Source organism: Aplidium turbinatum, chromosome 5 (assembly GCF_918807975.1).
Source record: "Aplidium turbinatum chromosome 5, kaAplTurb1.1, whole genome shotgun sequence".
Lineage (NCBI taxonomy): Eukaryota > Metazoa > Chordata > Ascidiacea > Aplousobranchia > Polyclinidae > Aplidium > Aplidium turbinatum.
The window spans coordinates 34,985,260-35,012,117 of NC_137476.1; the positions used below are offsets into that span (position 1 = coordinate 34,985,260).

At 36.9% G+C, this 26,858-nt stretch overlaps 1 protein-coding gene across 4 annotated transcripts in view; it reads left to right on the top strand.

The window, feature by feature from the left end:
• Positions 1-2,032: 2,032 nt before the first annotated feature.
• The window catches only part of LOC145771390 (CD109 antigen-like), a 55,234-nt gene continuing 30,408 nt past the window's right edge, over positions 2,033-26,858 (top strand). For 2 of the 4 annotated variants that reach the window (XM_082583151.1, XM_082583148.1), the window contains exons 1-15: positions 2,033-2,128; positions 2,439-2,596; positions 3,050-3,078; positions 3,452-3,623; positions 5,150-5,346; positions 7,005-7,129; positions 7,973-8,111; positions 8,771-9,001; positions 13,709-13,791; positions 14,329-14,488; positions 15,326-15,505; positions 16,078-16,269; positions 17,039-17,191; positions 17,584-17,700; positions 18,065-18,119. In XM_082583151.1, coding sequence (XP_082439277.1) covers positions 2,064-2,128; positions 2,439-2,596; positions 3,050-3,078; positions 3,452-3,623; positions 5,150-5,346; positions 7,005-7,129; positions 7,973-8,111; positions 8,771-9,001; positions 13,709-13,791; positions 14,329-14,488; positions 15,326-15,505; positions 16,078-16,269; positions 17,039-17,191; positions 17,584-17,700; positions 18,065-18,119 — 2,056 coding nt within the window. In that variant the 5' untranslated portion in view covers positions 2,033-2,063. Of the gene's footprint in view, positions 2,129-2,438; positions 2,597-3,049; positions 3,079-3,451; positions 3,624-5,149; positions 5,347-7,004; positions 7,130-7,972; positions 8,112-8,770; positions 9,002-13,708; positions 13,792-14,328; positions 14,489-15,325; positions 15,506-16,077; positions 16,270-17,038; positions 17,192-17,583; positions 17,701-18,064; positions 18,120-22,676; positions 22,828-24,977; positions 25,126-26,858 lie in introns of all 4 variants that reach the window. The other 2 variants (XM_082583149.1, XM_082583150.1) reach the window with 2 other exon arrangements.

The window sequence follows — 26,858 nt, forward strand, 5'->3', positions numbered from 1 at the left end:
GCCAAACATTCTCACGGTATATACCACTCGAAATAAACAAGTTTTATTTTGAATTTCCACGAAGAAACACAAGCATCTGAAAGTGTTCATATGACATTTTGCTGCGTTTTAGTTTCAATATGTCTTTGCCCATTGAAAACATTCTTTCAACTGCAGCGCTGGAAGGTATTGGCGTGTTGTAGCAAAAAAAAGACATTAAAAAGTATGCGTTGACGCTATGCGCTAAAAAACCGCGTAAACTTTACGGCGTAGCCTCAAGCGACAACTATTCAAAAAAATGTGGCCGTAGGCGTTAGCGGTTAGCGCAAACAAAAAGTCTACGCCGCAAGTCTACGGCGTATACGTACATCTCTGCTTATACCTAGGCTACTCATGATGTTTTATCATTCAAAACTGCACTCATTTCAAATTAGGAGCTTTCCAATTTAGAAATCACGTGATTGGACATCATATCATTCATCACTGCCCCATTTTCGTACCGTACCTCGAAATGGAAATGGCGATTTTACAACGCTTGATAGCAGCATAGTCCAATGCCTGCAGTAGATTAACTGGATGGAATAACGTGACTGCTACTGCCTCATACGCAAGAAGAAGACATTAAACCGAGACAGGATGTTGTGGCCTACACTGCACTTTGAAGACGAAAAAACGTGATATTTCTCGTTCCAAAATTCGCACAACTGCAACTAACGACCGAAAAAAAAAATGTTAAAGGAGCTACGGAAGTGTGCGGTGATCATGCAAATATTTTTTGCTGTAATTGAGATGTAAGGCCATATGGTTACAAATTGTTGCTGTTTGGTACTAACAAAAGCGTCAAGTTCTGATTTTTGACGCTTACTTTATTTTTTTTTACACACGTCGACATGCATGACTGAAATAGAAACAAACATCCTGAATTGAAAAGAACCAAAACAAAAAGAGATTCGGTACCGTATATACTTTGGTGATCACTGATCAGGACATAAAATAAAACTGAACAGGTTTGATTGAGAAAATAGCCTTAGCTAAGTCCCTTTAAAGTTTAAACCAATCGGTAAGAATATATTTTAGTCTGTCAAGCTACAGATTGTTGTCAGGTGTTGCTGAAGTCGACTAGTCATTGAGGTCAGAGAAAGGGGCAAGTACGGTATACCGTACCAACGGCAATATTTCACTTCTTTGTTGCCAGTCAGCCAGGTGTTTTAATTTTTTTACTACACCGTATTATGATAATTATTTCATTCTGCTGTTTTACATTAAAGGTTGGGTTTGAGTTTGACCAAAAAATGTAGCCCACTTTAATTACTGCAAAGTTAATGCCTTGCCATGGGATATATAGCCTACTTAGTAGGCTATACACAATTCACTACATCCCTGCTGTACCATATGCCTAGTCTGTTGGTACATAGTTGCTTGGAAGTTACTACTGATATATTTTTCAATGTGTTTTTTTTTCTTTGATTTTTTAATGTTGTTGAGAAGTAGAGAAGTATTTCAAAAAGTTGAGAAGTATTTCAAAGTCTTTTGAGTAGCTTACTAGAAAGTTGGGGGGCAGTTCTAACTCCTTTTGAGAGTTTAGAAGTCCTTTTTCTAAGAAATTGACAAATTTGGGAACTTTTAAGACATTGAAGAACACTTAAGTGCCAATTGACTTATAGATTGTGTGTTCAATGTAGCTTTGGTTGACCACTCTTGTCATTATATTACCCTTTTTCTGAGGAAATAGTGGACAAAAACCAATATGTGTGTGCACTTTGTTCTTTCTGTGGGTGACTTGTAGATGTTGCAAGTTATTTAACTGTTAAAAAATAAATTGTTGAATAGGTTTAAATATTTTGACAGTTTGTATTAGAGTGGTATATACCGGTACATAGGCTATATCATTAGCTGTACGGTACCACAAGTAAAAGACAATTTATTTGGGAAAATATTCATGAATAAAAAAACATATCAGTTTATGTAGAGTTTATGTATCAATTTATAAAATGACAAATATTAGCCTTGAAAAAATCTTTATCACTCTTTTGTAATTTTGTTTATATTCTAAAGCTTTTGCAAGTTAAAGATTATAATACAAAATGAAGTGGTTTTTAACCACTTTGTTTGTTCTTGGTGGAATCTGCAGTCAGGCATCTTCAGAAAAGTAAGTTATGCCTGAGTATTGTTAACTGATAAACAAAATATAAATGAAGGCATAAGATTGGTTTTTGGAAGTACCGGTATTAAAACTTATGCACTATGCAGTCATTACTTATTATGTTCCTTCAGACTTAGGTTTGCATCATAGCCTACAATCTCTACATGTTAAAAAAGTTTTTGTTCTAAGATCAATAAAACTAAACAAGTCATCCGACAATGACTTTATTAATGAGATTACCGGTAGTTATTGAGTTGGCATTTCATCCATATTATATATAAAGATCTATAATGATAATAATTTATATATTTTGCAGTACTTACACGGCCTATATACCCAAGCATATACGACCTGGTTTTGAAATTGCATACACAATTTCTATATTTAACTCTGACAACCCTGTTGAAGTGACATCAGGAATTTCGTCTGAAGATGATGTCTTTAAAATGAAAAAAGTCTCTGTTGTTGAAAGTGGTAGGTTGGTTACTGCGTTTGATATATCATATTTATATAACACATCTACAATTACTTTTATAGCTTAAAATTAAAACTATAGTGTAGTGTGTTTTATGCTTTATATGACTATTTGCAACATGTTGATATGCACTATTTAATTATGATACACAATAACAGCAACCATATGGCCTACTGTGGTAGTTGTCAACCTGTTTTGAAATGGTACCATATATCTTGTGAATTTATTTGGATACTGGATAAGACAGTTTCCTCAATCAAATAAATTGAATTGTATACTGTATAGCTAGGTAGTGTATTATATTATAGTAGTCTCCTGTCAGAAACATATGTGCAATAAAATAAGTGCACTATTCACTACTCAGCTTGCAATGACATTTTAATTTCAAAGCGTATAAAAAATGAGACATTATAATATAGACATGTATAATGATATATACATACTTTTTTCAGGTTCAAGTCAAAGAATTGTACTTGGCACTGTAAGTGGTGATTACAACTGATTTAATTGTGTAATTATAACCATCAAGTTTGTAGCCTATTCACTTTTCATCTTCCTATGCATTCACATCCTCAATAAGGTCAAGTGCTGATTGCATTTTCCAATTCCAATGTACTTTGTTTATGACCTCTGTATTCTCATCACTATCGTACTGTTTAGTACAATATTTTTGTCTTTGTTGTCTTTTTGTAACCTAAGCTCGATGTACTATATAATACTTTACATAAGATTAATTGTATAATACTGTGATCGTTATATTTTTCTAACATAATGCTTATCATATCCTAACCTTAAGTTATCGTACTTTTTTAGTAATTAGTTATATGCTGTGACGTGATGATATTCGTCTTTAGGTGCCTCTTGGTTATTCTGGCTCCACAAAGTTCACATTGAACCTCACTGGAAAAGACTCCGTCTCTAATGAAGTTGTTTTCCGAAATTCTACTGATGACTTCACATTTGCATCTAAAGCTTTCTCAATCTTCATTCAGACTGATAAAGCTATCTACAAGCCTGGCCATACAAGTAAGACACAATTGCTTGTCGGATATTTACCACTGTTTGGAAAGGGCTATCTTTTTGGCGTCAGCACAAAACTATCACTATAGAGCAGCGAGCATTGCGTTTCGCTAGTCATATCGGTAAAATGTCAAGCGAGTAATATTTCTAAGCGACCTCAGTTTGGAAAATGAAGCATACATATATGCATTATACAATACATTATACAGTAGTTCTATCTGTTGTACAAAGCAGTACCTCGAAATGTGGGAAAAAGTAATCTAATGAAAAATGCAATGCTCTGTTGACCAAAATCCTAGCCAGGTTTGTAGGCTCCAAAACGTTGAACATGGTTTGTGTAATGACCGCCCTTGATGGTGATATACTTAACAAGATTGTGCGAAAACTGAAAGATATTTATTGAAATTGTACATCAAAAGATGCCGTAGTTGTGTACAAATGTAGTGATTCCTCGACCTTGGAACATAGTCGATCAATCGGAAAGTCGATTGCGGAAATAGAGTATTTAATATTGTACACGGAAGACACAAATCGATAGTAGGCTACCTGGTAATGAAATGCATAATAACTTTGCTTGATACCACCAGCTGCTTTTACTGTGTCACAATGGCAACTCAGCGTCAGTCATTATGCTGTCATAAACCTAACTGTGATTAAATTATCATTGATCATGCCACCAATGTTGAAAACAAAATTCGTAATGTTTTGTATGTTTAGCTGATTTCAGCAACATGGTGAGCTGTGTTTTGCCATGCTAGACAGGTAGTCACTACCTGGTTTAGCCCCCTGAAGAAGTCAGTCGTGTCTGATGTCGGAATAAAAGCAGATTGTCACTTTGCACATCTTGTGATAACTTAGCTTTTAATTTGCACCAGTAGAACGCATCATGTTATTTAACTAAACGCCTGGTGAACAGCCTCATTCAATTTTCAGCTTTAATGATGTTTGTTGCTGACCTTTCACGATCAATCACAGTCTTGGCCGTCTTAAATATTTATAATTGATGCTTCATTGGTTAAAGTTTAACTGGACGTTTTAAATTGTCCAGTGAAAAACACTGATCGGTGGCTTGTTATTGCAATGTTTCCTCTGTGGTTGACAATCTCGTATCAGTGCAACACAACACGACTTAGCCAGAAAACCAGCCGTGTTTAGGTCAGTTGACGCAACGTCTGTAGACTCAATGGTTGACGCAACGTCTGTAGACTCAATGGTTGACGCAACGTCTGTAGACTCAATGGTTGACGCAACGTCTGTAGACTCAATGTAAAAACGACTGATTTGCTGACTGGGAACACACAGGCTGGACAGGGCTGACAAAATGCAAATAGCTTTTCGTATGTTTTTCTACATTTGTTTTCGTTGCTACTGTTTCAATTCAGTGTTTGTTTAATCTAGACATTTTAACTGTTCTTTTGTATACTTTTTCTGTTTCTTTTGTTAACCAAAGGTGATCAAATTCAATAATTTAAATATCAAAAATATCAAATTTATTTCGAAATGGAACCACTTCCAACTTTTTTTGTTTTCAGTTAAATTTCGAGCTATTTGCTTGACCCCTGATCTTAGACCCTTGAAAGAGAATGTCACCTATCAAGTTCAAGATCCAAACGACAACATTGTTCTTTTGGAGCAAAATGTTCCCCTGTCCCATGGGGTTGTTGGCGGGGAATTCCCCCTCAATAAAGATTCTATAGAAGGAGAATGGAAGATTGGCTACAAAGTCCAGGTGTGTAATTAGTGTGGTCTATAGAATGTAGCAGTCTAAGTCGATTGCGATGTTTTGAGATGAGGACCAGGCTTATTTGAACCAAACTAGAGAGAAATACTGGTAGGCCTACTAGTGTTTCAAAGCATTACATTCCGGTTTCTCACAACTTTTGCACTTATTTAATTATCTTTTCTTTAGATGTATATATAGATTATTTTCCTGATGAGGGCATAGGATTTTTCTGAAAACATTTAAATTCATAATGTATGTCCGTTTATTGCATTATTTGAACAATCAACTTCATTCATTTGTCTTTTATCTGTTTGTTTTGTTGTAAAATTACTTTCCTCCTCAAGTCACGTACGCACTTGTTTAATTAAACAGGAATAAATTAAATTTTGTGCATCATTACTCATCTAACTACCACATCTATTTGATTGTCCTTGTAATTATTTACATTTATACAACAGTGGGCATAACGTTTGAATATAGTTGGTGCCACTAAAAATTGCGAATTTTAAACTTTTCATCTGTGCTGAAATCCTAACGTTGTATTGTTGAGTAGGTTTCATGGCTTAAACAGGATTAAAATATTTTGTTAACTATCCGATCTAGCCCTATCTTGGCATAGAGTAGGCGAGGTTGAGTTAGATAGAAAAGAATCTTCATGCACTGCAAATACTACAGAAATCTGCCATGCCACTCCGGGCCGTCACGAGACGCTAACATCTCCCACACAATGGCACCAAAAATACGTCAATAAGACACCCACGTTAAGCCAGCAGTGTCACAACGTAGGCAATGCACGCTATGCATCGTCCGCATACCTCACATTAGGAACAAAGGTATCGTTCACAACAGCAGATTCAAAAACCTGGTTTGATGTCGAAGCGGATGCCACTCCACTGAGGACAGCAAGCAACGTTAAAATTGTTTTAAACAAATGTAGTAGGACGATACCACCAACATATGTAAAAGGGGAGTTCCATACTTGATCTAAGCATCGGGGGATGAGAAGATGAGGTTCTTGTACTGTACTAAGCCTACGGCACAAACGAGAGTAGGGTGGCCAGTTCCTTTCTCTCGGCCGCCTTTTCTTCAGCAACTGCGCCCACCCAATTTATTACACCTTGAGTAGAGGTGAGCGGTGTTTTTCCACAACCAGCTGAAGCCGGGAGTTGAACCAGGATTGCGTGATTGGAAACTAACATATGTAGAAACGATGCTGTCTCTCGTCATGAAAAAATAACATCAACAACAAAGGTACAAAAGCTTACGGGACACAAGCATACAACTGCTGATTGATGCACCAACCCAAGTAACCAAGTGAAAAGTAAAGCTTTCTCCATGGAAAACCTTATTTTCACTTTATAAACTGCAAATGTACCATCTCAAATAATTTGCATTGTTTAGACTCTTGGTCTGGCTGGCGTGACTAGTAATGGCGATGGCAAAGGAAAAGAGGAATAATAATCACATCAAATTATTCGAATAAAAACTTGCCAAATATGGAGAATTCACAACAACAACAACAACTTATTTGGCACTTGAGCTTAATTAGAATATTTTAATGCACCTTAAAAATCAATTTTGTAAAATCTTTTTTACGATTTTTGCGTATGGTAGTAGTTCCACGGACAATAATTTTATAATAATTAGTTTAACTTATGTCTTAGGGTTACCTGGAAACTCTCCCAGTTACTGTGAAAGTGTACAAGCTTCCGAAATTTGAAGTGAAGCTTGATATTCCTACCTACATTCACCCGGGAATGCAAGGTTTCAATGTCAAGTTGGCTGCTACGTAAGTCACTATCTCATAGCGCATGCCACTAGGGGTTTTCATCCGTTTTTGACTTATCCGCCAAACTAGAAGGATTCCGTTTTTTTCTCATTTACAAATTATTGTACTTTTTACAGGTTATGCAATGCATGAGTACTGTTTTTTAATTAATTGAAAGTTTTTGTTGAAAGCAAGCTGGTAGCGAGGCGTAAAAACTTGTCGTTGGCAATTGATCCTTTTAATGTGGCCGCAAAAGCGGAGCTGCTCGTCCTGTGATGTAAAGTCTATGTAACATGCATCCATGTTATATGTCACATGATTGCTCATACAGACATCGAAATGCAACAAAGATATGAACAAATTCGGTCAATGCCAAAACAAGAAAAATAGATATTTCTTTTAATCGCAGTCGGCTGGCATAAGGGTTTTAAAAAATAGTTTTGAAAATATGATCTTCAATGTTATCGTTGGAGACTGATTTCTGTTTTCATTCGCCAGTTTTGTGCACGCCATAATCATTCAACATTTTTGTACAACGTGATTACCGCTTACAAGTCGTTGTTCCTCGCATTACTGCTCTGACCTCATCATGCGTGTTGTTTACGCCAAGGCTGTGAGGAAGCGCTACATTTCTTTTATCGTGGTTTCGATGTGGTTAGGGTTCAATTCACCTGTTTTGAATATAAGTTTGTCCAAAGTAGTCAAGTCATTACAACGAATTACAACAATATTTTGTGACATTATGTCGATAATGGCCTATCATGTTTAGGATTTATTGCTGTGAAGGACATATTACCAGTGATAAAATTGTTAAAGCTCAAAGCACAGTCGGTGTTTCTTAACCATTTTTGTCTTGTCCCCCAGGTATACCTTTGGGAAGCCCGTGGATGGTTTGGCTCAGATTCTGATTTCAAGTCGATCGAATTATCATTATTTCGGTAGGCCAGCCTACGATCTGATCTCCCCTGAAGGAAAACAGCAGACACTTTCCTATTCGACAAAGGTAAGGACATGAGTTCTTGCCCAAACAGCAAAACTTATTTTTACATCGATTTAACGTTACCAGATGTTGAACAGATGTGAAAAGGAATATTGTTTGTTGGCTGCCAGCAAGTACAAATTTCCCAGACAACAAATCAATCGCTTTTTACATTGATATAACGTCTGCAGACATTGAATCAATGTAACGATTGGTTGATTTGCCATCTAAGTTATCGCTTCAATGTCATCCGATGTTGAAGAAGTTCCTTCGTAACATCATGTGAACAAACAACTTCTGTTAACCCGGTTAGTGCCTGCTTTGTGGTAAATTCGTGTTGGTTCGACACCCGTCAAAAGCACAACCTGAAGAATGAAGATACTGCACTGACGAATATTCGACTATTTCAATTTATGGGTTGTATAAAATGAATAAGAACTTTGTTGCGATTTCTCTAAGAGTAAAACCGACCGTCAAATTGCATTAATAAATAATCTGCATGCAGTGTACTACAGTACATTTCTGTTTTGTGAATGTAACACATTTTTGACTTTGTAATATTCTGCTCAAGTTGTATTCAAGGGTGTCAAGTGTTCTTCTGCCGAAAAAAAAACGAAACTTTCAAAACAAAATTTATTAGTAAAAATCTCAATGAAGCACGTTCTGTGTGATTTGCATTCCAGAATTTTGATGGTACTTATGAAGTGTTTGTCCCGATGGAGGACGTTCGAGGTACACTGAAGTGGGAAGGTAATTACAAGACCGACATTGTGATTATTGGCCTGGTCACAGAAGAACTAACCCAGATCACTTTCAATGAGACCCAGGAAATAGAAGCTCAGCCAACTAGCATCAAAGTGGAAGCGATCTTCAAGCTGGATACAGTTAAGCCAGGTCTCCCCTACACCGCCTATGTAAGTCATTGATCAAGCGCTAAAGTTGAGCTACGTATCTTCACGTGTTGACATTATAGTTTTACTTAAAAATGGGACCACATTGTGACTTCATGCAAAAGATTAAACTTGTCTTTTTTCTTTACTCCTTTAGCTTGCCTTGACAAAAAAATGGTGGTGCATATTGCACTGCGTTAAAAGTATGTAATATTTCCATAAAACCCTTATACTTAAAACTAATTTCGATCAACCAGTTAAACGTCAAGACAATACATATGAATACAAAACGACAATTATTTGAAGCCGTATACGGCGAAAGTGGATAAGTCACATTTTGGCATTTTGAGAAAACGAGGTTTGGAAACGGTTTTTAAACCTATGCTAAAAATTTAAAACATTAAAATATTTTACTAAGGTTAAGTGGGTTCGGTTTGTTAAGGGCTATTGATACATTTTACCTATGTAAGTGTTAACTTACTAGGTTCTGTCGTTTTTCGGTATTTACAAATAAAATGTGGACTTATCTACTTTCTCTTCCAGTTTGTGACTTATCAACTTTTCCACGAAAATTTCACATATCAACTTTCTAGCTAAGAGTTTTTGTGCAAAAAATTGACATGAAATCTTTTTTAAAACATCTTCCTTGGAATCAATAAAAAGTACAGGTTCGTTAAAAAAATAGCATCACACAACTTTGGACTTTTTTTTAAATACAGTAGGCTACGTTGGCTAATTGCCACGCATGCTAAGTTTGAAATGTTGATTGTTTTTAGGCAGGCCGCCTCGCCTAGTGTTGTAACTAGAGATGTAAAAAAACGGTTTTTTTTGTTTTTAAAAAAAACGAGCTCGTTTTTTTTTGTTTTTTATCGTTTTTTTTGTTTTTTATTCGTTTTTTTTGTTTTTTTTGTTTTTTTTACCTATTTTTTTATTAAATGTCACAATATGCAGCAATAAGGGTAAACTCATTGCAATAGCGTCTCTTTCAACAAAAAAATAGTCTCATAACTCGTATAACATCTTTCAAATGAGACAATATGTCTCTCAAGTCTCAACACACGAGCCATAAAGGTTTCTCATCGTCTCAAATAGTAACACAGTGTCCTATGGTTGGCACATCTCAAGTATTGTCTGTAATTTGGTTCAACCAGTTGTTAAATGCAGTACCACACTCGTGTACAGTTTCGAAGCCACCTGGGATTTTGGTTAATGGGCATGTTACGTTAGGACCAGGTGGTCAGGGTCCTGTTTCTCTACTTCACAAAAGCACTTTTCACCAGCACACCACACCATTACCAGTACAACGTCAAGAGATTGTTCCAGTTGATGTGCATTTGGTGCAAACGTGATGAAAATCACACAAGCGGTTCTCGAGTTATAAGTGAAATAACCTTAGCCACTAAGTGGCTTTATAGATAAGGAGCAATAGAAAAACGGCCATATCTCAAGAACCGCTTAACATATTTACATAAGTTTTAGCTCTACCCCCATGTTTTATGGGGTGGACTATCTGTTTATGAATATTAAAACAAGTTTTGGCTACTACTTTTTGAGCTAAAAAGAAATTAACCTCTTGTCGTTACGCACCAATAAAACCATGGTGCGTAAATTAAAAAAAAAATAATTGGGTAGAAGAAAGATTGATGACAAGTTTGGCAAAAGCAGTGTAGTGCTAAAGTCCCAACTTTTAGCCCAAATCACATTTAAATGTAGTGAAAGATGGAAACGTTTTGATGTTTTTTTATTTTCGCTGAAGAGATTCAATAATCCTTTGTGACGTCATAGTCATGTTTGTTTTCCCTTAATCACACCATTGTGCTGTCATAGACATGTTTAAAAGAAGTATGGTTATTGGTTGCACTTAATCCATCCAATTTGAACTAGTTTGCAGAACTTTGAGACTTTAGCACTTTTTTTGTTTTTGCCTAACTTTTCGTCAATCTTTCCTCTGCCCAATAAAAAAAATTAAAGTTTGCATCATGGTTTTATTGGTGCGTAACGACAAGAGGTCAATTTCTTTTTATCTCAAAAAACAGTAGGCCTAGTTCTCAAATAAAATAAGTTTTCATCTTTGATGTTTGTTTTGTATCTTTATCCTGCATTGTGGGAATATGGGTAAAACTTTATTCTTGTCAGGAAAAGCATTATAAAGCATTTATTCACTATGTGAACACTGAGCACTGAGCAGTGCTGAAAAACTCCACTTTAAAGGAAAAATTTCTTCATTCAAGGTTGGTAGAATGGTAGTTAGGCTACTAGCAATAGTCAACATGGGTGGTGGGCATTTGAAAGGAACATTAACCTAAACCTTTTCTGACAAATGCACTAACTTTTGACAGCTAAAAATATCAGTGATAAGGTCTCTTGCATTATATGTCCCAAATAATCTGCAAGAAGCATCAATGACGAAGTGTCCAATCCAAGATCTTACAACACACAAAAAGAATACTTCTGTTTCAACATTTATAAAGCATATACATCGTTGGCAAGCTATCAGTTACAAAACATGTTTAAACAAGCTATTGGCAATAGCTTGCATTAGTAAATTATCACGTCCACAAACAAGGTAAATGTGTGTACTGAATACTGCCACCTTGTTTTGTCAAAATTTCGTCAACCCATTGAGTGTGTACAAGAATAACCAGTACCACAGTATACCAGTGACGATCGGTGAGGGAAAGCAAGGAAAGCAGTGCTTACCTGAGCGAAAACTATGCAAAATATAATGACTGAATTCTAGGTTTAACTTCTTATTATTTTTATCAAGTCTATTTTAACTTGAAAATTACTGTGTTCGTGACTAGAATTACTCGTAACGCTTGTGAATAGTCTAAGTCCTCATCAAACCGCATTTCTTGCCTATAAATGCCAATTAACGCAAACGCTTTTGTCAGAAACCATCACTGAAGCTCCAGGGAAATCAACTTTCAAAGTTGCTTACCCTACATTGAAAAACGCCTTCGTTTTATCCAATCCTCAATCGTTTTGCAAAACGACACCAGCTGCTTAGCCAATCAGATGTGTTATCTGGTGTTGTGGTTAAAGTTGCTTTCCCAGTGACGTCATGCGTATCTCATAGTGGCTGCTTTTGGTTTCAGGCGAAAGGAATACAGCCTCTACGCATGAGTGATTTTCGGGCTTGTAACTATAGGCTACTGAGTACGCTGAAAATAAAGCTGGTTCTCTTACCAAAAAAAACATAGATTCTACAATAAGACATGCAATTCCAAAGGGTACATTAACCAACCAGTACTGAAACAGCACAAGTGTTTTTTAAATTCTTTGGGTCAATAGACTGACATCACAAGTTCAGAGCAAACATACTTGTGTTCTTCAAGAATGGACTAGCTTAATTTATAGGCTAATTATTTGCTCTTTACTAGTGCACCAGTCCAATGCATGTCGTAAATGCTTACAGATGACATTGACAATAAGTTTTTGTGCTCAGTCTAAAAAAGCAGCCAACATTCTAAACTAGTCCCAGTTTGATTGATTGATTGAATCTTTATCCTCGGACTGGGAAAGTCCGAAGATTTTGTTTTGGAAATGCTCTCAGAGCGCACCAAATTGGAAGTGTTTTTCAAAAATTTCTGGGGGAGGCCCCCCAGACCCCCCGCTGGAAGTGTTGCCTTCGGCAACACGCCTTCGGGCTTCGCCCGACGGTTACGCCCCTCGTGCCTACTACTTTGCTGCAACATATTTCCAAGTTGCTTTCCCAATGGTTTAAGCCACCGAACGTCACTGCAGTATACTAACATCATAGGCTAACTTCCATAAAAGGAAAAAGAAATTAACTCATCTACATTATGTCATGTATCAAATTTCATTAATTCAATGTTTGTCAGGTCTACTACCACAAACATGCCAGAGAATGAAGAAGAAAGCGAAACAACATAGGTCCTCATAGGACTATGCAAGAACATATGCTGCAAAACACAAACACTTAGGAATTTCAGCACACCAATAAAACTATTTTTAGTAATTTAATGTTTTTCAAGAGCACTATAATGAAACTAAGCTGTAAATTGCAAAAAAATTGCAACTTTTCCAGAAAAATATGAAAAAAAACAAAAAAAACAAAAAAACGAGTGTTTTTTTTGGCTCAAGTTTTTTTTGAAAAAAAACACGTTTTTTTTTAAAAAAAACGGTTCGTTTTTTTTGCATTTACATCTCTAGTTGTAACCGATTTAAATTTTAAACGACCGAAAAGTAACTATTACGTCACAAGTAGTCAGTGTATTGGTCACGTCTATTATAGATTGAAAAAAGGGGGTGACAAGCTGTGATCATTTTTATTCATATTAATTTTTGTTTTGATAATTGTCAGTGTTAAAAATCAAAAGCGCAATAGCTTTGATTAGCTCATTGCAAAATATCCCGTAGGGATTCTTTGCTCCCTGCAGACATCCAAAAATCTAATAGTATGCTTGTTCTTTGTCTTGGTGGACCCACTCATATTAGTTCTTTTGGCAGCAATCCTGCCTACATATCAATTTTTTCCTCAAAACAATTCGACTTTAGAAAAAAAGGGCTGCCTTGTTTTGGTGGAAGTCGAATGAATTTCAACTGGAAACTCTGGCCGATCATTCTTTTTGCTTTTTCTGACTACTAATGTGCACTTAACTCGATTTTGTCAAAATGTGACATCAACTTTTGCCGCAACCGGCTTCCCTTGTAGCAACACATTTTGACACCTTTCATAGTTTCTAATTGTGGAAATTGCTGTTTTAGATTCAAGTTAGTGAGTTTGACGGAAATCGGTTAATGGATAAAGACAGGCTCAACAATAATCTTGTTGTGGATCTGCTGTATGAGTGAGTGACCTTTTTTCAGATACCATCTACTTATTGATGTCACTTTGAATGTGACGAAACAAAGTGTCTTACGACAACCTGATAGTCTTCTGGTATATATGTGTTATTTTCATCGGTTATTAGCTACATCAACAATTCTCCAGTACCGGTAGCATTTGGTGCGAAATGTCGCTTTTGGGTAGTTTTCCCACCAGTACAGGGGTTAGCCGGTTTCCTATTGGGCATTATCGTATGGGATTTTTTCTCCAAACCAACATTGCGCATGTTTATACAACTGTGAACTTGTGTTGTGGTATTACTCCTATTCTGGTTCATGATTGTTTTTCTACCACTATTTGTACTTAGTTGAAGCCGTTTGCAAAACAAAGCAACTGCAGCTCAATACGCAAGACAGAACTCAACTGTGGCAAACAAAGTATGCGTACAAAGTAATTAGCGTCAGCGCAAAGCGCTTCAGGACAGAAACGTCCGAAATCGAGTACCACACGGGACAAAAACGGTCTTAGATCCTGAGATTGATGTTGAATTCCTCCCCAGATATCCGCGTGGTTATCAGTTCCCGGAAGAAACAACAGCTCCTCCTGAGTGGAGATACTCATCCCGGACGGAGACTCTTCTGTTCGACATCCCGCCAAATGGCATTGTTAAAATGAGTCTCGACGCCAAGGCGGATGGTTTCAACATCCTGAAAATGACGGTAAAAAGATGACATTGATGACATTTTTTAACCATTTATACTTGAACTTAATCATGATTTTGCGCCAATCGAGGATGTTGAAAAGCTAATGTGGCCTGATTGGTATTAATCAAGATAATAAAGATTTATAAATATGTTTAATTTACGTTTAATAGAATAAAAAGCAAGTACAAAGCTTCTACGTTACAATCAAAAGTTTGGATGTTTGTAAAAAATATTTACTGTAAAAGACGCCCGATGCAACATAAAAGTAAAAACATGAAATACGAATAGTTTTCATGCTTCACTGACGCTTCAACCAACCATGACAATGTAGCAACGCCTAAATGGCTTGGTAATAAAGTAGTGTAGCTATGACGCTTTTGATTTTGAGCAAAACCAGTGCTCACCGACGAACTTAGCTTCTTTTGTCATCTTTTCAACTTTCCACTTCATATGAAACCAAACATGAACCTTTTCAAGCATGACCAAGTTTGTATTACTACTAATATGATAAGCAACAGCAAACAAAATAATATTACCACTCGTTTTGCTACCTCTGAGAATGAGTTACAGCTATATTTTAGACTTTATCCAACTATATAGGCTTTACACATGAATGTATTTCTTTGTTTGTGCTTTTCCAGACATCGACGAAACCGCCTTCACGACGGCGAAAGCTTTATCAATAAATTTTACAAATTTTCGCACCTGGCTGTTTTATTTACTTGTCATATATATTTTTCGCATTTTTTCCATTGAGTAGTAGGCCTACTATTGCTCCTAAGATCGGTTTGTATCACACATTTTTAACGTGTGCTTGTTTTTTTGTTAATTTGTTGCAAATTTTCTTTGCAGCCATACACGAACAAAACCGCGACCTTCAGTCGCTATGACAACCGGTTCGAAGCGAAACGAGCTCAGTCCCCCTCCGATTCCTACCTCCAAGTCTCAACCAGGGACAACAGCGTCTCCCCTGGTAACTCCGCATCAGTTAATGTGAAGACAACGGAGCCTGTCAGCAGTTTTGGAATACTGGTAGGTCAAGCATTGCTTGCAGAGCTTATAAAACATTGGAATTTTCGTCAATCTGAGCGTTTTCAACTCTAAGTCATTTGAATAATTTACTATCAGTATCAAGTAGTAAAACTTGTGAATTATGGAGGGACTAGTGCCATGCTCTCATTGTGTAAAGTATTTAATACGAGGTCCCTATTAAACCCGTGTTTAGATGTTAAATCAATGTTAGAGAGAGTTGATTTACTTGGCTTGTCAATTGTCATGTGCTTGTCAGTTGTGGATGTTGTTGAAGAATTCGGTTTTTCGTGGTTAAAGAAACTAAAAAAGGCACTCATTGTTATCGCTGTAAACATATCTTTAAACTGTCTCGTTTTAACTTACTAGAAGAGCGAATAGTTTCATTTGCAATAACATCACACTGTATGCTGTCAACGGGGCTACGAGAATTAAAAGGTTTTAGCATTGTCGGACCGTGGCCGGAGTTATTCTTGGAAAAGTATCAGAATCGAGTGTATTTGACCCTTCTCCGCGGTCCCAAAACGGACCCAGGAATAAGAATGATTTTTTTTCATATGTTTGTTACCACGTAGATCATCGGGAAAGGAGAAATTCTCCTCAATGTGACGTATTCCGGTACTGAAGGAACGGATCACGACTATACGTTCCCGGTAACGCATAGCATGGTACCAGACGTGCAAGTGCTCGCTTCATATGTTCGCCCAGATGGGGAAATAGTCGCAGACTACGTCCAGATCACTGTCACACTCTCGCTGGAAGATCAGGTTAGCAGGACTTGGATTTTTGCTTCGTCAATTTATCTAAATGACAGAAGATGTTCTTCTGGTGTAAACTAAACTGCCGCAAAATGTTCCAGGTGATAATCCGCATTTATTCCGATCGGAAGAACGTATCATGTTATTGAATTTAATACCTGGTGAACAGTCTCATGCAATTGTTAACATTTAAAGCAACATCTTATTTTGTTGTTTATGTGGCGAACAGTCAGTTGCAACCAACGTTTTTATTTTTGCTATCATACGCCATCTCGTGTTTAAAATCCATAAAGTTACATTCCGCATGTGGCGCTTTGGTGCAAGACTTGTAGCCGCGTCCTGTTTTAATGTTTACATCACGTACTGTGAGTAAACAAAAGTGCAAACGATTGATAGAAAGAAAAACTTTATTTCCAACAATAACAACACCAACAATAGGTCGTATAATACCATCCATGAAATCTTTGCAGTGATCGATCGTTGATTTTAGTGATTTCATACATTATCTTTGCATTGTGTGTAGCAAGTGATTCAGTTTTTCGCATCTTGAAGCAAATCTTTACTCCTTTCGGTTTCCTAGTTTCACATCTAAAGCAAACTCAAGTTAAAAACTTAAAGCCGCTAGTTTGTCTTACATCACCGTGGTGCGTAGCTTTTTGCACACACTCTGTTTGAATCCCATGCGAACTTCATTCATGGTTTGTCTCGCTTTTTAAACGACGTACTTCCATACATGGGCTAATGGGCTTTGTTAGTGACTAGACTTATATCCCTTCAGGTCACCATCAGCAGTTCGGCCTCAACTGTGGACGCAGGAACCGATGTGAGTATAAGCGTTCGGACCAACGGCCCCGGTGCCTATGTAGGAGCACGCGCCATCGACCAAAGCGTCCTTCTTCTCAAGTCGGGCAACGACATATCGGAGGAGAGAGTAAGCATCGTCTCTTTGTGTCGTCATAGATGCAGCCCAGTGTGACTTAACAATGCACGTATGTCAAGTGTAGTTGGTGGCTGGCTAACCTCAACCACAAAAAACTGATTGTAAATGTTTGTCTAGGAGAAATAAATACGTGAATTTGCTAAAACATTATTTCGTATTTCACCTGAGCCGTTATCGCTATGTCTACCTTGTAGCAAGTATGTTTCACAAAAATAGCTGTTTTGTTTGCTACATCGTTTATTGTTCGTTTTTTCTTTCCACTGGATATTAATTTTCGGTTTATTGTTGCATTTCAGTAACTGGCATTTAATATAATACTGCGGATGAATATCACCCATTGTATAATCACATCACGTGACCTCGCTTTGATTATGTCGTCATAGATTGTCAGAGACCTTGACCGGTACTCAACGTCCGATGATGACGCAAGCGACCACAATAGATGGTGGTGGTACTATCCAAGACCTTCTGGTGCCAAAGATGCGACCGAAGTTTTCGAGGTAATTCTTGTCATAAGTTGCAGGCTAGTTCATTGGCTCTTAACCTTTTTCGTGTGTTCTCGTCAAAATCAACAACTAGTTCTTCCACACTTTTTAAAATAACAGTCCGAGGATAGATTCAAAATAATCAACGTCAGTATTGCATTCAGTAGCGTATAATAAGAGAGTGGATTCATTACTGGATGCAACATTTTATAACTGTCAATTTCGGTGACCGGGCCCAACAGCCCATGTCAGTGGTTGAAAGAACTAAGACCTTCCGTAGGCCTTTTTACTCCAGTGACTAATATTCTCGCAACGACTTAAGTTTCAGCGATTCCAGTCGTTGAATATAATTTCTTACAAATAAAACTTTGTTTTCCAGAAAGCCGGCATGATCTGTCTCACTGATGCGCTACTTTATTCGGGTCCCGCCATAGGTATGGAAACATTTTTAATTTTGAAACATATCTTCGTTTTGAAGTAGCACTCGTTGCTATTGATGTTTACAAGTGGATCGCGCTTGATTTGCTGTGAAGTACAGCTGAGTTGGTGAAGCGTGCGACTCAGTGCATGAAGAAACCTCAACATCAAATGGCGCTGGTTTGGTTGGCGTGGTGTGCGGTTGAGCAACACATTTCAAGAACTATCTTCTATTCAGCGGCACCTATTAAATGGAATAATTCATAGACAATATCACTTAAACATTTGAAAAGGTACATCTGGCTATCTCGGTAAACGGACCTGCGTCGGTGGTTCAAAATCGCTACAAGTGTGCGAGATTGCAAAGGATAACCTATCAGAGGCTAAGTTAGTCTGAGAATAAAGATTCAAAATCAACTAACAATGGTAGGTTACTTTATGGATTTCCCATTCATTTGATTGCAACTTTTCGAAGTGTTTAATTTAGGATTATCATAGTTTGATTAAGATTCAGTCAATTAGTAACATTTTTTTTTGGAAAACTTACCTCTTATGTATTTACATTATTATTTTCTTGATTTTTGAAACGAAATCTGAAGTAGTAGTAATACTTTTACAACATGATCAAGTCTTGCACAAGCTGCTGAGTTTTTGAACTAAAATTTCTTAACTTAAAATATTGACTATGTCAGAACATTGCTTGATTCTGCTATGGAGGTTATCTATGATGCTCTGCTGCTGTTAAATTGAAATCATTTTGGAACGTTACGGTTTAGATAAAAGTATTTTCAAGAGTATCAGATTACTGTGCATGCAACAGTCTGCATTCATGGTTGAATGTAAATCTTGTCTGTTGAAAGTCGTGTCTGGTGCACTGCACTGGTGGATGGTATGCTCAGTGATCACACAAGCTGTGATTTTGGAGCTTATGTGTCGTGTGAATACGTTGGCTAAACGTCAAAGCCGAGTGATGTCTTGGAAGAATTTGACAAAATAGTTGAGAGACGTGTTTTGTGCACTCACTTCACACTTTTTGATACTTAAATAATTCGATCATGCTTTGCTACTGAAGTTTGAAACCTCGAACTTGTGAAGTCCGAAGTTAACTTTGGAATCAGCCACATCCAATCGTGCATGATCAAAATACAAATGAAACCGATGAAAGTGTTTTTGAAATAACAAAATTAAACTTTTGCATTGTGTTCTCATCACTATTCTCATTGGTTTTGTGAACGAGCTTCCTGTTTATCAATATGTCGTTTTATGTTTTTAAAGTTTTGATTGAATTCAGATTGGAAGTTTTGTAAGGTAAAGGTGGTCTCATACTTGATTCAAGTATCTGATATGAGAAGACAAGGTTCTCATCTTACTAAGCCTTCGGCGCTAAGGAGAGTAGGGTGGTCAGTTTCTTTCTCTCGAAAGCTGATGGAGGAAAGTATGGAATGGAAGCAACAGACCGAGTCTCTTCTGATTAAATCCGGCTTCCCAAACATCAGCAATCATCTGTTTTCTATCCGCCCTAACAGCAAATTAATTGTTTTGTACGTTGATTCAACGTCTACAAACGTTGAATCAATCTAAAAAGGATTGATTTGCTGTCTGGGCGGTCACCACCCACATCCTAAGAAGATGGCTACACCTGACGAAGAGCAAAGATCAACGTCGGCTATGCAATGAAGCAGGACGTCTTTGGCTTCAGTGGCCAGCACTGGTGATGGAGAGGTATTATGCGCAACTGAGTCAATCCTTCGGAGAGCTGTCTAGCATGTCAGGCGCCTTGGGTGCTAAACAACAACAATAGCGATTGTAAAATTAAACAAGCCTTATATGTTGCAGTTGACAACTATTACGAAGTTCTATATTATGCTTATGACTATCAAGACGATTATGCGTATATCCGTTCGGGCGGTAACAGCACGTTGCCTGGCACTACCAAATCTATTAGTGCAGCTGTTTCAAAACCGCGAAAATTTTTCCCCGAGACTTGGCTGTGGAATGCAGCTATCACACGGTAAAAAGGCATGTTTATAATCCCACCCGAACCGTCACTCTGCTTGTCAAGCTTGGTGCATTTGCTTATATCAACGACTTTTAGGTCATTTCATCAAGCACCCTTGTTTGATAGACTGAATGCATTTTTTTGCTACAATGTTTACACATATCAACGTACTTGCTGCTAATAGTAACCCAACTTTCCAAATGAATTACATCTCTTATTTTGTGGATTACTTTTTCTCAATAATCCAAGGTAAGGACTTTAAACGATATTACATTTTTATTGCAAGTAACATGTCGAAAAAAATTGCATACTCTTTTTCACTTGTTCATAGAATGACTGTTTTAGCCAATACAGCATCATGTTGATTTTGGTATTTAATATAATGTCTTCAGCACTTTTACACTACTTTACAATGGTAATAATTCTATGATTGTTCATAGCAGCCATCGCTGTTTGAAGCACACTTTTGTTAATAGCAGTAGGGTATGTGGCATTGTGGAGTCCTGTCCCCGTCGAACAAACCAGCAGACGGGGGCAGTTATTCTGTTGAGAAGGAAGAACATATGGGCACACAATTTTTTTTGTGCTGTATATCCTAATTCCTTGTTTATCAACGTTTCTTGAAAATCAACGTTTTGAGCACATCTTCTTGAAAAATGAATGGTTAAACGGCCCATTTTAGTACGACAGATAAGGACTTCTCATAAAATGTTGAGACTAATGTTCCCAGCAAAATTCTGTAGCTGCATCAATCTCATTCAAATAGCCTTTTGCCTCCATCTATGCCTCTATATGCTTAAAAAATCTCAATGATTTTTTTGACTGATCTTTTTGATTTTTATTGTTTGAATTAAACCAAACACCCCTGATTGTGTGTCTGATCTGAGTGAGCTTTTTATCCCACTACAGTTTGTGTGGACCCAATGAGAGCAAGTGATGCAGAAGAGATTTTTCTTCGGTTCTAGGTATCGGGGATAAGCCCGCTACCCTACGGGCTAATTGAATTGTATAGCGAGTTGCGTTCAGACAACGACGAGGACTCCTTCAAAAAAATAAAAAAAAACGGCAGTTGATCGCAATTCAAGAGCTCTCAACGTTATGGGAAGGAATCCAAATTGTTCAACAAACAACATAAATATCAATTGGATAATCAAGCAAGCCTTTCTTCGTTACAGCTGAAGATTACCATGTTCTAATTGATTATGATTACCAACATATTCTGGTGGATTTCAATTCAGACAGTGACCGCAGGTTGCCTGGCACTACAAAACCTGGTAGTGCAGCTGTTTCAAAACCACGAAACTTTTTCCCCGAGACTTGGCTGTGGAATGCAGCTATCACACGGTAAAAAGGCATGTTCATAATCCCATCCGACCCGTCACTCTGCTTGTCAAGCTTGGTGCACTTGCTTATATCAGCAACGTTTAGGTCATTTCATCAAGCACCCTTGTTTGATAGACTGAATGCATTTCTTTTGTTATAATTTTTATACATATCAACGTTCTTGCTGGAATGAACAGTAAACACTGCTTTCCAATGGATTAATATATCTAGGCACTAGTATTTTGTGGATTGCTTTTACTCAATAATGCAAATAGAGGGCTTTGAAAAGATATTACATTTTTATTGCGAATAACAAATTGAAAAAATTGCATATTCGCTTGTTTTCACTTGTTTGTTTTTGTTTGTTTGTTTTTTCATATCTTTATCTTGCATTGCGGGAAAGCGGACTTGAGCGCTATGCATCGGTGTGCGCCTTCCGACGTACACCTGACCCACGCTGCAGCCGACAGCAATGTCTGTTTCCGGTTGTCTACTCTACTTATGACTTAAATTTGGTACTACCCATTACTCGAAATCGATCACTGGGTAGAATCAATTATCGTAAAGTTTCTTGCCCAGAGGAACAACAGCAAGTGCGGGTGGCTAGAACATGCAGGCTCTCGACTGCAAGCCCAACGCGCTAACCGCTCGGCCACTGCTGCTGACATGGAATGACTTTTTTCACTAGTACAGCATCATATTGCTTTGGTATTTAATAAAATGTCTTCAGTATTTTGTTACCACTTCACAATGGTCATAATTCCATGGTTGTTCATAGCAGCATCGCCGTTTGATGTGCACATTTGTTAAATGGCAGGAGGGTATGGCATTTAAGACGTTAAATCGTCTGCAGACGTTAAAGCAATGTAAAAATGACGGATTTAGTCTGGTTCTATAACTGTAGAGTGCACGCTGAAGACATAGCACATATTGATATGTTTGAAAGAAGGTCTGAAGATTGGCTGCCTTGCCATTTATCTCCACTTCAAATTGTTAATTCTTGGACATATGTCAGTGAGAAAGTGTGACAAAGACAGATATTTTATTATTACTTCATAGAAAGCGTGAAGTCTTCGAGTTTTAGGAAATAAAAATGACTATAAAATTATTGTAAACCGAACAATTTGCTCGTCGTTGAATCTTCAATTTAAGTGATTCTGCTGTAGTCGATTTGTAAGTTTTGTTGTCAGGAAACACAACACGGACTTAGAAACGTAAGAAACGAAACCACAATCGTATGTGCTTTCTTTAGACACAGCAGTGCTGTACTATGACGATGGGCCTGTGATGTTTGAAATGGCCGAAAATGATCGACCAGAAATAGTCAGGAAAGGATCTGTTCCTGCATTTACTGTGAGGAGTTACTTCCCCGAAACGTGGTTATGGAGTCAAAAAATGACTGGGTACTTGCGCCATACGAATGGCTATTCGGTTAACTAATGCATGCTGATTCATAATATGCTGTGGTGCTGTGTACTGACCAATTGATGCATATCTTTCTGGTGATGCACAATTTCAAAAAATGACTGATTCTCAGCTTGTAACTAACTAGTTTTTTGTGTCTAGCAAGTTGCTAGAACAACGTATCTCAGCCCTTTTAAGTAGCATGGTTTATAAAAGGTGGTCTGTCACTTCGGCATTTCCTGTATTTCCATTCTCTTGATAAGTAAAAAAGAAAACCTTTGCATGATTTAAAGCACGTTTTAATACCAAGACCATGGAATCCATAACAAAAACATAAGTCAATGTCTCATGACACATCTCAACATACGTCACAAATCTTTAAGAAAGTAACTATCTGTCTATGAAACATGCCAGACAGCAAATCAGCCGTTTTTTACATTAATTCAATGTCTGCAGAAGTTGAAATAATGTAAAATACGAGTGATTAAATTTTCATGGTCATGTTCTTTATTCTTTTTTTCTACAAGTTTGTTCCAGTGTTTCACACTTTTTTCGGTACCAAAAGTTTTGTATGATCCAAACTTTTAACCATATTCAGCAACAGCATACGAAGAGAAGAACACAACCGAATTTCAGAAAAATTGATAGATTTTCTCTGACTCGGTAACAATCAATCAATCAATCAATCAATCAATCGTTTATTTATCAAAAAACAAAACACAAAAGTGACATAAAACAATAATACATACAATGTTGAGGTTTTGTTATTGATAGGGAGACAACGAAACGACCATACGGTCAACTAGTCAGTTGCCACCCTGGAAAGAATAATTTGAGTTATGAAACTAATCAACAATTTAACCAAATTAGTTACAATCAAAAAAGAAAACACAAACAAGACTAATACTTCGACTAGTAGCTTACAATTAATTGTCAGCTTCATAAAATTGTGTGCGAGATTTTCCAACAAATAGTAATTATGAAAATCAGTGGACACTGGACACCATGACAATAGACATTGTTGAATGTAAGAGCTTAGGCCAAATGAAGACCCACTTATCAAGTATCATAACTTTGCAAGGCTGATGCTTTGCTATGTTTTTTGAAATCATAAAAAGATAACTTTTTGAGATTGCTTGGAACCTCTGACCACACCACTGGTCCAAATACTTGTATGGATTTTTTGCCAAATTCTGTATTAGTGCGTTTAACAAAATAATTATTGTTTGCTTGATATCTAGTGTTATGGTTGTGGATGAGTGAAGAACTTGTGAACAATGCACAGTAGGCAGAAGGGTACAAGTTCATGCAGACTCTGAACATGTGTTTTTTTACTTCCAGTGTACATATGTCTTCCAGCTTTAAGATATTCATTTTAAAAAATAATGGACTGGTATGGGCTCTATAATCGCTTTTTGTGATTATTCTTATTATTCTTTTTTGCATTTTTCTGAGAGGGTCTAGAGTGGTAACAGAGTTGTTAAACAAAAAATAACGAACATAAAATAAATGTGGAAGCATTTGCCCGAAGTCTCGCTTTTATCGAACCATCCTCACCTCCAATGCATTAACATAAAGGTTACCTGACTTTCTTAAAAGATAAAGCATTGAGATACTTTTATCTTCAACAAAGAAAATATGAATGTGTTCATTGGTTTCACATATTAGTGATACAACTACAACAAAACGGATGCCGATCATACTTTGCAGACAATGCACTAATTCTTAAGTTGCACTTTATTGGTTTTATCAAAATGTTTTTATAAGTATTTTTGAGCACTGTTTTTTCAGCACTTTTTGTAAAAACTTGTTTATTTAATTTTCGATATTATTTGGGGAATTTGACTTACTTTTAAGGATAGTTACTGAAGTTTACGTGGTTACATTTTGACGACTCTGCAGCAGAGTTGTTTGTTGATCACAATTTGTGTGTCATATTTTGAACCTTTTTATTAGACCGCTGTTGAAACTGTTGCAAATAATCTGACTGAGAACAACAATCAACTGCAAGCTATCACGCTCCTAGACATTGCAGCAAGCTGTTATATAATTCGAGGTTATTCTTGCGATGTAGACTTAATACGATAGAATAATAGCACTTAGTGCCACCGTTCAAGTTAAACATCGTATTGCTTTGATGTTTTTGTAGACACTCCAATGATACTTTACAAGGAAGGTCCTGTGTTTGCCATGGCCGAAAATACTGAGTCAGTGAAAGCTGACAAAGCATCTGCCCCTGCAATATCTTTACGAAGTTATTTTCCCGAAACATGGCTGTGGAGTGAAAAAATAACCGGGTATTAAAACCACTTAGATAGTATTTCAATATACAGTCAGTCCTGCTTTGTCTTTCTGCATGTTCAATTAGATACTTGAACTGTTCCTTATTTCACTAAAAATCTGCTAATTTGTACCAGTTTCTTATTGTCTACCCTCACTAGGTTACTGTCCACTTGCCTGTCGTCCAATAGACGTCACGTGAGATTGATACCCTGTCAGGTCATACCAAAAACCTCATATAATTGGTGCAACCTCTTTCCTTATCTGTTCTCAGCAACTTGGGAATACTTTCAGAGTACAATGTTTAAGGCAGTGCTTCTATATGGCTGTGCTAAAATTGTCTGCTTTCCAAGTCACTGAGAGCAGCCCACACTATATTACCCTGATCTGATGCCGTGGTAGAATACAATTAAGTGGACTTGACTGTATAATTCCAAACCAAAACTTCGTTACTGAAATTTTCATCAAATCTTATCACTTCATCAAATCTGCGATGATCCAAAAGAATGCGTAGTGTGATAAATTATCATTTTTGAAAGTAGACAATATCACACTAAATTGACAAATGCAAGTTTATTTAAAATAACCTAAACTTTAAACTAAACAAAGAAACTTGAATTTGCCGATTTAATGTGTTACTGTCTACTTTTTCGTCTGTATTGGTTTGCAAGCATGTTTGCTTTTGCCTGTGAGCGACAATTTGATTGATCAGCATTTTTCGTGTTTAGTTTATCATAGCACACTCTGGCAAAAACATGCATGAAAATTTATACTAACAATCACTGTAAGTAAACCATTGGGTTTTTAGCCATGCTACTGGCCCTTGGCTGCAGACGTTTCGTCTTTTTCCAAAAATGAAAAGAAAGTTTATGGACGTTTTAACTTCACTAGGTTTTTCTACATTTTTTCAATTTTGATGTACTGGAATAGCAACTGCAGCTATTATCCCAGAACTTTCTTTTTCATTCAGCGCAGGTTATGACGAAAACAATATGACATCAAACAAAAACATACATTCCATGCGAAATCTATTATTGAAAAATGAAAAAAATTTACTTGTATTGAATTATTACTAAATATGCTAGAAACATACAAAACACAATTTATTACAAGCCATTTGTTCTAATTTCGTATATGTCTGCGATCAGTAAGAAAGAGTTAATTTTTAAGAGAAATTTTTGCAAGAAAAAGAACAGTGTCAGCAGTCTGTACGTATAGTTCTTGATAAGCTGCCAAAACACAAACTCAGACTAAACATAAAAAATGAGTTTTATTAGCGTTCAGCAGAGGTAATAAGTTTTTATCAACAAGTCTTGTGCTTCGTTTGACAGTGTCCCTCCATTTTTCCAGAATCTGTTTGTAATATTTAATGTCCGCAGTTATGGACGCCCTTAACTTATGCCGATTGAGCACTTTACTGGAGGCATCTTGCTGTTCATTGCGCAAAGCTCACTACTTGCAGTTTGAGCACTTTGGCAAGGTTGGCGGAAGTACCATTTTTGGAGCTTGGGTTCCATACCCAGTGTACCTACAGAACTGAGGAGTCTGGAATGCCGAAACGGTGTGCACTGTCTGCAGTAATATATAGGCTAAATATTTAATAACCAGTTTCAGGTGTTACTTCGTTACTACGATTGACGGGTTCTTTTTCTTGTGCTATTGTGAAATGAACAACATCTTGTTGTTTTGTTGTGTCGATGATGATTGATTTGGTCTAGAAAATGTACAGTTGATGTTTGTTTGTTTCATA